The sequence below is a fragment of the Culex pipiens genome, chromosome 3 (assembly GCF_016801865.2).
Source record: "Culex pipiens pallens isolate TS chromosome 3, TS_CPP_V2, whole genome shotgun sequence".
Lineage (NCBI taxonomy): Eukaryota > Metazoa > Arthropoda > Insecta > Diptera > Culicidae > Culex > Culex pipiens.
Genome location: NC_068939.1, coordinates 125067943 through 125080086, shown reverse-complemented (window position 1 = coordinate 125080086; position 12144 = coordinate 125067943). Strand labels below are relative to the sequence as shown.

Sequence of the window (12144 nt, the reverse complement as noted above, 5' to 3'; positions counted from 1 at the left end):
TTGTGGAGTTGCTTTTTTTGGTACGGTGTAAACGTTCCGAACGTCCTTGGATTCTTTTTTCTCGGGAGTCTTTTTTTCTTCTTTTGGGAGGATACCCTTTAGGGGAACATCATCTAATTCCAGCGTGCCTCTAATGTTGGCAGGTCAGAACTTTGACATTCAATTAAAGCTAATTAAAAGCGTTTTCAACTGAAATGGAGTGATGAATGGCTCCATAAGAAGTGAGCAAGCCAGTTTCTATCAAAAGTTTTGCAAAATTGATTGATTATATAGTGAAAATCATCAAATTGGATGGAGTTAAGAGTGTGTGCTTAACCTGCCAAACATACGAGAATTTCCCCTAACCCATCCTTAAATCACGTGTTCGGAAACGCTAGTTATGCTTCAAATTCTGGAGCAACATTTGAAAGGGGCGGTACGACATTGCTCTTACGGCCTTTCATTACACGCGTTTAAATGGGTCGAAAGGCCGTTAAAGCAATGTCGTACCGCCCCTTTCAAATGTTGCTCTAGAATTTATAAGCAATCTAGGTGCTTGAAGTTCACATCTGTGTTTGGGAAGTACCTACCTGCAACTCTCATTTCTAAAATTGTTCACCTAAGTGCATCTCCAGCGCGGGTAGCAAACATCGAAGCAAATCCAATTTGCACCCGACGTCAACCCCACCGCGGTACCTGTCGCGGTAGCAAATTTGCTCTCAGTTCTTCTAGATTTCACTTTGCTACCCGTTATAGATGAATCCAGTTTGAAATGGCCGCTAGGTGGCCAATGGTGTTAGAAATGACAGCTTCCATGTATTTGAATATGGGAGCTCAGGAAAAATCGATTTTAAGCAATAAAATGATTATTTATGATAAAAGTATTGATTGATTAGGTGCACAAAATGTGTCTAGAATATTATCAAAATGAAAACTGCTCAACAAATTTGCAATCGAGATAAGTACACCATTCGATTCAGCAGGAATTTTGGGCACCAAAAATATATAGTTTTCATATGTTAAGTATTTTATTTTAAAAGATAATTAACAAAAAGTATGAAGATCGAGACATTTTGTATGGGAGCTGTCAAATCTCTCACCATCAAAAAGCAGCGTTGAGCTTTCGCTGGATTTGTCTATTCTGCTGGTTTGCTACTGCGGCAAATGGAATAATGCACGGAAAACTGAATCATGCACGGAAAAAAATTAAATTGTTTTTTTTATGTGTAGAAAATGAAAAATATTTTTTTTAAATTAAAATTAAAAAAAATATCAACAAAAATTAAAAAAAACTAAAAAAATTATAAAATTGAAAAAAAATTAAAAGATTTAAAAAAAATTTAAACTTAAAAAATTAAAAAAAAAACAAAAATTTTAAAAATTAAAAAAAAATTAAAAAATTTAAAAAAAAATTTAAAAGATTTAAAAAAAATTATAAAATTTAAAAAAATTTAAAAAAATTTAAAAAAATTTAAAAAATTTAAAAAATTTTAAAAAATTTTAAAAAAATTAAAAAGGTTTAAAAAAATTTAAAAAAATTTAAAAAAATTTAAAAAATTTAAAAAAAAAATTGAAAATATTTAAAAAATTTAAAAAAATTAAAAAAGAATTTAAAAAATTTAAAAAAAATTAAAAAAATTGAAAAATATTGAAAAAACAATTTAAAAAACATGAAATTTGTTTAAAAAAATAAAAAAATTTAAAATTAAAAAAAAATTATAAAATTGAAAAAAATAAAAAAAAATTTAAAAAAATTCAAAGAATTTTTAAAAAATGAAAAAAAATTAGAAATTTTATAAAAATTAAAAAAATAATTAAAAATTAAAAAAAAATAAAAAAAAATATAAATAAAAAAATTACAAAAAAATTAAAAAAAAATTAAAATTCCTAAGAAAAAATAGAAAAATATGAAATATGAAAAAAATTCAAAATATAAAAAAATTACAAAATTATAAAAAAATAAAAACTATAAAAAATAACATTTAAAGAAAATTAAAAGAAATAAAAAAAAATCAATTAAAAATATTTTTTTTTTTAATTTCAAAAATTCAAAATTAAAAAAAGTTAAAAAAAAATAAAAAATTTACAAAACAATTAAAAAACATAAAAAATTGAAAAATAAAAAAATCAAAAAATTTTAAAATTAAGAAAAATTTAAAGAAATTGAAAAAAAAATAAAATTTAAAGAAATTGAAAAAAAAAATAAAATTTAGAAAAATTTCATAAAGATTGAAAAATATTTAAAAAAAATGAGAAAAAAAATAATTTTTGAATTTAAATTTTTGAATTTGAGCATTTTTAAATTTTCAAATTTTTGAATTTTTCAATTTTTAAATTTTTGAATATTTGAACTTTTGAATTTTTGAACTTTTGAATTTTTAAATCTTTGAGTTTTTGAATTTTTGAATTTTAGAATTTTTAAATTTCAGAATTTTTAATTTTTTGAATTTTTGAGTTTTTGAATTTTTGAATGTTTAAATTTTAGAATGTTAGAATTTTAGAATTTTTAAATTTTTGAATTTTTGAATTTGTGAATTTTTCAATTTTTGAATTTTTAAATTTTTGAATATTTGAATTTTTGAATCATACACAAGAGCAGACATACAAAAATCTCCGAAACACGCATTCAAAACTTTGCCTCCGGCTTGCCGGTACTTGTCGGGTATCAGAAAATGAGTACTCGACAGGTACCGACACATATTTTTCTTCTACAGATGAACTTGAGATCAAATTTGATACCTGCTTTGCCACGCGCGGTGGGAGACTCGGGGGCAAACTCGAGAGCAAATTTGGTGGGAATCAAATCGGGTAGCAAATGGTTTAACTTTCGACATTTTCGAAAAATGAAATTCTTTGAAATTTTCAATAGGATTAAAAAGTTTAATAAACTTTTAGCATTTCTAGGCATGAATCAACACATAATTACACTCAACCCCCGGTGGTTGGTCACTTTTTCGTTTGACACTTTTTTAGTTTGTACCCCGCTGGTTGGTCAAAGTCAAACTAAAAAGTGACGAACTGTCAATTTTTTCACGGCGCTCACGCAAACTATCAAAACAAACGTTTGATAGTGTGTGTGAACTCCGTGTAAAAGGGGTGTCAAACTAAAAAGTGACCCCGTTCGTTTGACAACAGTTGGTGTCAAACCATCGGGGTTTGAGTGTATTGATTTTGAAGGTAAACGAGAGCAAAAAATGATAAAACCCCACATTTGTCTCCCGCGGTGGGCTTGTTTCGGTGGCAAATTTGCTACCCTAGCGGTGGGGATGACGGAGTTTTTTCAAGGTGGCAAATTTGATCTCGGTATTCATGAGCCGGGTGCAAATTTGATTTGCACCCCAGCGCTGGAGATGCCCTAATGTAAAAGTTTTGAACTGTTTCTAATGTCTGGAGTAACATTTGAAAAGGGCGCATAAGCATTTTGACAATGTCTGGAGTAACATTCGAAAAGGGCACGTAAGCATTTTGACAACTGGAACTATTTTGCAAATTCCGAGACTACAGGTAACTATTCAACAAAACCCGCAGTATTGAAAGGTAGCTATGCAGGCCAAAGTTACAATTACCCTGAGAATTTGCAAAATAGTTCAAACATTCATACCTTTGCATAATTAACTTTTCTAGTTAATAATAAACATAAAACAATAATAACTTCTGCAGGGTGGCCACTCAAGTCGGGAAATCGGGAAAGTCGGGAAAAAGTCGGGAATTCGCCAAAATCCGCCAAAAATCGGGAAAAAGTCGGGAATTTATGATTTTTTGTCAAAAAGTCAGGAAAAGTCTGGAATTCTGAGCATACTTGTTTGAATTTTTTTTTAACTCCTGAATAATTTTGTAATATTTTGTACAATTTCAAATTGAATTCACTCATTTCTGCTCTAGTAACTTACTTTAAATTTAAGGTTTTTTTTTTCACTATTTCAATATATTTGAGTATAGAAAAGCTGTTTAAAACATTCAAAATCTTTATGAATATTGGAGTCTTTTTTATGAATCAAATGATCGCTATTAATTTTTGTTCATAAAACAAGAGGTAAAGTTAATGAAAAACTAATATAAAAATAGAGCCTAATGGCCAGCTTAGAATTATGATTCTATTTCATTTTGTCACATAATTGAATATTTAAACTTGAGTTTGGCAATGGTTTTTTTTTGGGTAAATATTTGTAATTGTTTAACTAAATTCATTAAGTAATTTAAAATATTTTTTTTCCCAAATGTTGCCCTTGAACTATTTTTTGTGAGTATGGGTAAATTATTTACCATAGATAAAGCTTGATTTTCAGTTTGCGGAAAACTTAAATATCGAATAAAATCCAAAATTGAAAAACTTTTTTACGTTTTGAAAACATAAAGAAAATATTGAAATTGCAAAAAAAATAATCCAAGAAATTTTGAGTTATTGCTTAATTGTTTAAAAAATTGTCTCTTCAAACATTTTGCTTAAAATAAGTGGGAAAACATAAAATCATATAAAACTGAATTTTCATTGAAAAAAACAGTTAAATACTGCATACCATACCGATAAATTAACATTGATTAAAAAAATCAATATCAAAAATTACAAAATTAAAAAGGGAACTTGGCAAAAACATTTTCTGTTATGAATTCCTTGAAATTTTTCTAAATCCTTTTAATGAATAATAACAACAATTATGTTTTAATCATTATTTGATTTAAAATGATGATGAAGTTAAACAAAAATATCAAAAACTATACGTTTGCCAATTTAAAAAATACCATGGAAGTTATAAAAATTGTTGAACTTTTGATTATTTTTTCAAAGACTAATTGTTTGTGTTTCTATTCTGAGTCATATTAATGAAGTTACATTTTTGAAGTTTTCTTTATTTGTTGTTTAGTTTCTGTATTTACAAAAAATACCTACATTTGTTTTTTTTTAAATTAATTTTTTTTGGTGGTTAATATTGACTTTTCTTATAGCAAGTTTTTTGTTCGAAATCATTCTTTAAATAAGAAATGCCTATTTTTTTAGCATTCTGGAAAAGTCTGGAAAAAAAGTCGGGAAAAAGTCGGGAATTTGAAAATGGAATTTGAGTGGTCACCCTGAACTTCTGCTAAACAGAGAGTTGAAGAGAGCGAGCGGAAAAGTACGGGAACATGCTGCAAAAAAGTGAAGCTGCAGAAATTCTGCAGGTACGGAAATAAACCTAGAGAGCTAACAATCTCAGGCAGCAGAATTGGAAAAAGGCATGCACGCAGGACTCGCTAATTTACAAAGGATTCAAACTTTACAACCAGCTTCCAGAGGCTGCACAGATTTCGAGCAACATAAACGAGTTTAAACGGAGCTGCAAGGAGTTTGTACGGCAACAACCGTTGGAGTAGAGTTACCCACGATGGTACTGTGACGAAGAACACATTATGACGGTAGGCCATCTTCATTATCGGTACGCATTCGCATGGGATCACTTTGGGCCGCATATGATAAATCTGATCAAAAGTAACGCGGTTTAACTCTATAATAGAGAGATATGGATGGGTATACACGGAAGTGGAGTAAGATTACAGGACACTCTCTAAACACGAACGATGAATTATCGAAAGATGTCTGCTCGTAAACCTTCCATGCTACAAAAACATCAACATCAAACAATTCGAGAGCGAGAGTGACTCGTACGACGATTCTGCAAGGTTGAAGATAATTTTGAAAAAAGTGTTGATGCGGGCTAACAAGGCCGATAACCCGCCGGCATTTCTGGAGAGAAATAATCGCCAAACTCTTTCTTGGAACGGTACGACAGGACAATGACCCTTACGACGAATTCGTCGACGATTTTTCTGGTCTTTTCAATGGTTTCCTTCCTCACTACTTCTTTAACCAATCACAAAATGATTCCATTCGCGCCATGAAAAATTAACTCGGACCGTTTGAGGCGATTTTGCATTCCAATGTTGCAGTAAATTATAAAATACACATCCAGAACGAAATTCAATCGCATCACTTTTATCGTTCAATGGTAACTATCCACCCATTTGTGATATATTTTCGTGTAGATGGAGAATTCTTGCATAATACTTTAGAGTGGTTTCCTTTATGCCTACAGATAGCCTGAGATGAAATGCTAGAATTACTCTCCTTTGTTTAATAAAACAAAACCAAAATGCTTTTGGCAGCACAAAAGATGCGTTCCACCGATCTGTTCAGATTGTTGATCGTCCTTTCTTCTCAGTCGCAGCACATCGTCCTAATTCCAACAATGTTCGGCATCCTGTTGCGCTTCCGCGAGGGTCCATTCTCGGTCCACGCTATCATCAACGAGCCCGCTTCGGACGACGATCGGGAAGATCTGCCGGTAGATCCCCGGATGAACCAGCTGGATCCCGCCAACCGCGATCAAATCTTCAAACTGCTACGCGAATCACTCGACAAGGCCAGCTTGAAGGAGCCAAAGGAGACGATAAAGGTGCCGGCCAAGGGCAATCCGGCTGAGAGGCAGAACTACAACGAGGAGTATTTGGACAGTTTTAAAACGTTGGAGGAGGCAAAGCGGATGGTTGGAAAGGTGGTCAAGTTTTACCAAAAGGCTGGATTTGTTTGCGGGAATTTCGTGACCAACAGTGGGGCGTTGAAGAAGGCGATTTGCCAGGTTCAACCTTTGGACAAGATGATTAAGATGGCGGAAACCCGCTGGATTAACGAGTCGGACGGTCAAGCGGGCAATCAGGTGGACATTTATTGGGATACCAAGAACGATTTTCTCGTTCATCGCATTCGAATCAAGAATTTTGGAGATTTGCCTTGCCGGCGCGATGTTCAGGAGTTGGTCTCCAAGTTGGACGACCCCCTCGGGCTAATGACCAACACGACAATCATCCTGCAAATGCTTCTGCAAGAGTTGCACCAAACTTCGACTCCGTGGGACGGACAACTAACCGGCTGGCCGAAGCGCATGTGGAACACGTGGCTAACCAAAGTCGGCATCGCCGGTTATTCCACGATCCCGCGAAGTCTCACAAAGGAACGGGAAACCAAACATCAGCTGCACGCTTTTGTGGGTGCCTCGACCAGTGCCATCGCCGCGTGTGTCTATCTGCGAAGCTCGTCGCATCAAAACGAACAAGCGACTTCGGTCGGATTGGCCGCTGCCTCGTCGAAAGTGGTCCCAATTAACCACCGAAAACCCCAATCCATGCTGCTGGTGGAGTTCGAAGCTGCAGTGCTGGGAGCCCAGCTGGTCAAGCAGGTTCAGGACGAGACGCGACTCAAACTTGAGGAAACGATCCTTTGGACGGATTCGCGGCTTTTGCTCGACGCGATCGCGACACCTCAGCGGTGGCGGCACGCGACTTCAACGGTGAAGAAGTCTATTGAAAGTGTTTTGGAGCTTACGAAGCAGCACCAGTGGCGTTTGATTCCGGAAGATCAGAATCCTGCTGCTACGGTGTTTGAAACACTTGATTGATTCAACTGAAACTACAAAAAATTGATTACCTTTGTTTAAGTTGTCAGTTCCTTTTCGAAGAATTAAGTCGACAAAATTACACATTCTACAACCAACACATTTATTACGCCTCCTAAACATTCGACGGTCCCGTCTTCGTCTTCCTGTTCAGGAACCGGTACAGATAGCTAATGCGCTTCTCCATGTCCCGCCACTTGGTTGGCCGCGCCACCGGGTAGATCGTTCGGCTCAGCATCCGCCGCTTGCGCAGCAGCACCTGGTACTCGTTCCCTGACACTCCCCGCAGCCACGCCGGCACCGAGTACAGCACCCGGGTCGGGTGCAGCCGGTCGTTGCCCAGGATGTCGATGTAGTCGTTCTGGCCGAACAGGGCGCGCTTTTCGCACCAGGCGTTTTTGGGTCTGCAATTGAAAAACAGTTGTAACCAAAACTCTTCACCATCCTAGCTCAAATCGCACCTGTAATCCGGCATCGGTAGCTTCTGGCCGTTGTCCAGGTGGGGTAGTAGGCCGCCCTGCAGGATCTTCTCCTTGTAGCCGTACCGGCGCACGAGCGGACCCCGGGCGGCCTTATCTGCGTGGTAACGGAAACGCACCGGAACGAGCCGCGGTTGCCACAGGTTGCGCAGCGCGGAGGACAGCAGCGTGCCGGTCCAGCTCATCGTGTGTGTGGTCGGGGAATCGAGGAAATTTTAATTTTTAGACGGAAAATCGTGAGACTTCTCCAACTTGACCAACTCCGATGGTGTAACACTTTGTTGACATTCGTTTATTTTGACGTTTAGAAAAGTCACGTTTTTCTAGACGAGGAACTGGAAAGGATGGTCGAACACGGATTACACCGCAATACATCTGCGGGGCGGGGAAATGTGCGTGCACTCTCAATTAATTTAATATACACTCAAAGTAAAAAGTCCTTTTTTCAAGTTCACCCGTCGTCACCCTTTAAAAAGGGTATCGAAAATGTACTGAATTTGACATAAGGCTTTCTAGGCCCAGTGAAAAAAAATATAATTTAACTCAAAAATGACGAACTCCTCGTCACAGTGTCCTGATGCAAACAATGATCGAGCTGTAGCTGTCACAGCCCTGTGAAGTATGTTGGAGACTAATATCGGGCAGTCAGTCAAAAAAACCAGCTAGAAGTCGCCTGACAAAAAATTTTTGCTAGAAAGAGATAGGAAACCTGATGCAAACAAACGTCCAGCTGTCATGTAAACATACACTCAAACCCCGATGGTTTGACACCAACTGTTGTCAAACGAACGGGGTCACTTTTTAGTTTGACACCCCTTTTACACGGAGTTCACACGCACTACCAAACGATTGTTGTGATAGTGTGCGTGAGCGCTGTGTAAAAAGTGACAGTTCGTCACTTTTTAGTTTGACTTTGACCAACCAACGGGGTACAAACTAAAAAAGTGTCAAACGAAAAAGTGACCAACCACCGGGGGTTGAGTGTACTTTGAATGTGTTGGTAAAATTCTGACTAGAAAGCCTTATACCCTTTTAAAAGGGTGACGCCGGGTGAACTTAAAAAAAGGATAGAAAGTATCCTTTTTGAGGATTGAAAGTACCCTTTTGAGGGATACTTCTGACTTTGAGTGTATGCATTTTTGAATTTGTATCCAGATTTTTAAGCAAAGATGGCGTTACGAATGGTGAACGCCCAAAATGTCAAAATCGTGCAGTGGTACCAACATTAGAAAAAAAAAGTTTGGCTGTCATACCATGGCACACTTATTTGTAATATTGGTATCACTGCGTGATTTTGGCATTTCGGGCGTTCACCATTCGTAACGCCATCTTTGCTTAAGAATCTGGATACAAATTCAAAAATGCATACATTAAATTAATTGAGAGTGCACGCACATTTCCCCGCATGCATCTTCCCTTAAAAATTTGGATACACAAAAAGGAGAAAGGGAGTGTTCTTTTATTACGTAACGCGAAAAATCGGACTTTTAGACCCCCTCCCCCCCCCCTCGTAACAAAAATTCCATACGAATTTTAAAAATTTTGTATGGAGCGTAACACGGCCTCCAACCCCCCCTACCCCCCTACTGCGTTACGTAATAAAAGAACGCTCCCAAAGTACATTTTTTCAGAGCATTTTCCAAGGGGGTTGACACTCGATCATTCTGGAACAATTCTGGGTTAATTGGGTTCTAAAGCCCTATGTCAATTTATATGTACAACGGTAAAAAAAAAACACGATTAAAAACCATTTCTGATCACTTTTTTCATTTTAATGCAAAAAAAAAAAAAAATCACAAGACAACATTTTTTCGATGGATCAACTATGGTCCCCTTGGAACGAGCTGTCAAGTAGGAGCTTTTCTGTCAAGAAGGACCGCGAGGTTAATTTTTCAAAATTGATTTAAAAATCCATTTTAAACTCTTTGTGGTCGTACAAAGGGTCTTTGTACTCAGAAAAATAAGCTTTATCGCTGTAAACAATAATATCAGCAGTCTAAGCTTATTTTTAGGACCCAATTGGGTACTAAAGCCCTATGTCAATTTTTATGTACAACGTTAAATAACACGATTAAAAACCATTTCTGATCACTTTTTTTCATTTTAACGCAAAATTTTTTTTTTGACAAGACAACATTTTTTCGATGGATTAACTATGGTCCCCTTGGAACGAGCTGTCAAGTAGGAGCTTTTCTGTCAAGAAGGACCGCGAGGTTAATTTTTCAAAATTGATTTAAAAATCCATTTTAAACTCTTTGTAGTCGTACAAAGGGTCTTTGTACTCAGAAAAATAAGCTTTATCGCTGTAAACAATAATATCAGCAGTCTAAGCTTATTTTTAGGACCCAATTGGGTACTAAAGCCCTATGTCAATTTTTATGTACAACGTTAAAAAACACGATTAAAAACCATTTCTGATCACTTTTTTCATTTTAATGCAAAAAAAAATTGACAAGACAACATTTTTTCGATGGATCAACTATGGTCCCCTTGGAACGAGCTGTCAAGTAGGAGCTTTTCTGTCAAGAAGGACCGCGAGGTTAATTTTTCAAAATTGATTTAAAAATCCATTTTAAACTCTTTGTGGTCGTACAAAGGGTCTTTGTACTCAGAAAAATAAGCTTTATCGCTGTAAACAATAATATCAGCAGTCTAAGCTTATTTTTAGGACCCAATTGGGTACTAAAGCCCTATGTCAATTTTTATGTACAACGTTAAATAACACGATTAAAAACCATTTCTGATCACTTTTTTTCATTTTAACGCAAAATTTTTTTTGACAAGACAACATTTTTTCGATGGATTAACTATGGTCCCCTTGGAACGAGCTGTCAAGTAGGAGCTTTTCTGTCAAAAAGGACCGCGAGATTAATTTTTCAAAATTGATTTAAAAATCCATTTTAAACTCTATGTGGTCGTACAAAGGGTCATTGTACTCAGAAAAATAAGCTTAATCGCTGTAAACAATAATATCAGCAATCTAAGCTTATTTTTAGGACCCAATTGACATTTTCAGTAATGCTTGCAGGGTAAGAAAAATATATTGATAAAATACCTCTGCAGATATTTAAAGTTTAAAAAAAATAATTGACGTGATATTTTCAGATTTTTTTGATAAAATTCTTGGATAATTTTTCATAAGGTTCCATGCGACGAAAGTAAACAACTTGAGTTATTTATTGCATTACATTCTGCAAGCCGGAAACTACACTACCCGCGGATCCAATTTCTTCAAAGCGTTGATGATTTTCGAAAAAAGTGATGTTTTCGATTTTTTTTGTATTTAACGCTTCTGCTTATGGTTGGCTAACTTCCGCGTTCAAGATGTACCGATTCTTACGGTACGCCGATAGTCACGTCCGAACTCCAAGCTCAGCAGGTTACGGATGGACGTTATTGTGGAAGCAGACAAAAATCAAAGTACGAGCGCAACCTAGGTTGACCTGATGTTGACAGCTGTTGACGTCCGGGTGACCCTGTCGCAGAGTGTGGTGCAGGGTGTCGACCTAACAAAAACCATTTCTGATTTTTTTTTACATTTTAATGTAAATAAAAAATTGACAAGACAACATTTTTTCGATGAACCTTGTCCCCTTGGAACGAGTAGAACCTTTTCTGCCAAGAAGGTTCGCGAGGTTAATTTAAAAAATATATTTAAAAATCCATTTTAGATCCTTTGAGGTCGTACAAAGTGTCATAGTAAATACTCAGAAAAATAAGCTTTATCGTTGTGAACGATAATATCGGAAATTTACATTACACATTACATGTTTACACGAGAACGACAAAATGAAAGAAATTATACAGTCTTATCAAAATTTATAACTTTTAAATCAGTCAGCAATGATAGAAATTTCAACTGTAGCAGTAAAAGTTTTCATTTTCAAAACAAGAATAAACTTTTTATGTAATGAATTTCGACCACCTTTTATTTCAAATGTAAATTACTTTTGTCATTACAGTAATATTTGTGTATGTTCCCTTTCTTACTACAGATTGTCCAGGGAAAACAGATTGGCCGATGCAAAATATATCGGCAATGGTAACGTATGTTTTGCACTTGCAACACTGCTAGTTTTGCTAGGCGTAAAGGGCGGTTGGTGTACAGCGCATGTGGATCTGTTAAACTTTGGCCAATCTGTATTTCTTACTCAACGTGAAATGTCACTAGAGCAAGTGAGTTTTTGTTTAGAGCCTTAAAACCACTGCGACAAATTATAGGAGCGTGTGGAATAGACTTTTTGTTTTTGTACAAGTTTCGC

The 12144-nt window shown here is 35.7% G+C and overlaps 2 protein-coding genes across 2 annotated transcripts; one reads left to right on the top strand and one right to left on the bottom strand.

Moving 5' to 3' along the window:
* The first annotated feature begins 5941 nt into the window (after positions 1-5941).
* LOC120412990 (uncharacterized) lies at positions 5942-7501 on the top strand. The gene is made up of 2 exons (XM_039573639.2): positions 5942-5960; positions 6174-7501. Exons 1-2 carry the CDS (start codon positions 5958-5960, stop codon positions 7404-7406), a joined length of 1236 nt encoding a protein of 411 aa, XP_039429573.1. The 5' UTR covers positions 5942-5957; the 3' UTR covers positions 7407-7501.
* On the bottom strand, positions 7483-8184 carry LOC120412991 (39S ribosomal protein L51, mitochondrial). The gene is made up of 2 exons (XM_039573640.2): positions 7865-8184; positions 7483-7807 (listed from the first exon to the last, which is right to left on the bottom strand). The coding sequence occupies exons 1-2, from the start codon at positions 8065-8067 to the stop codon at positions 7519-7521; spliced, it is 492 nt and encodes a 163-aa protein (XP_039429574.1). The 5' UTR covers positions 8068-8184; the 3' UTR covers positions 7483-7518.
* Between the last annotated feature and the right edge of the window lie 3960 nt (positions 8185-12144).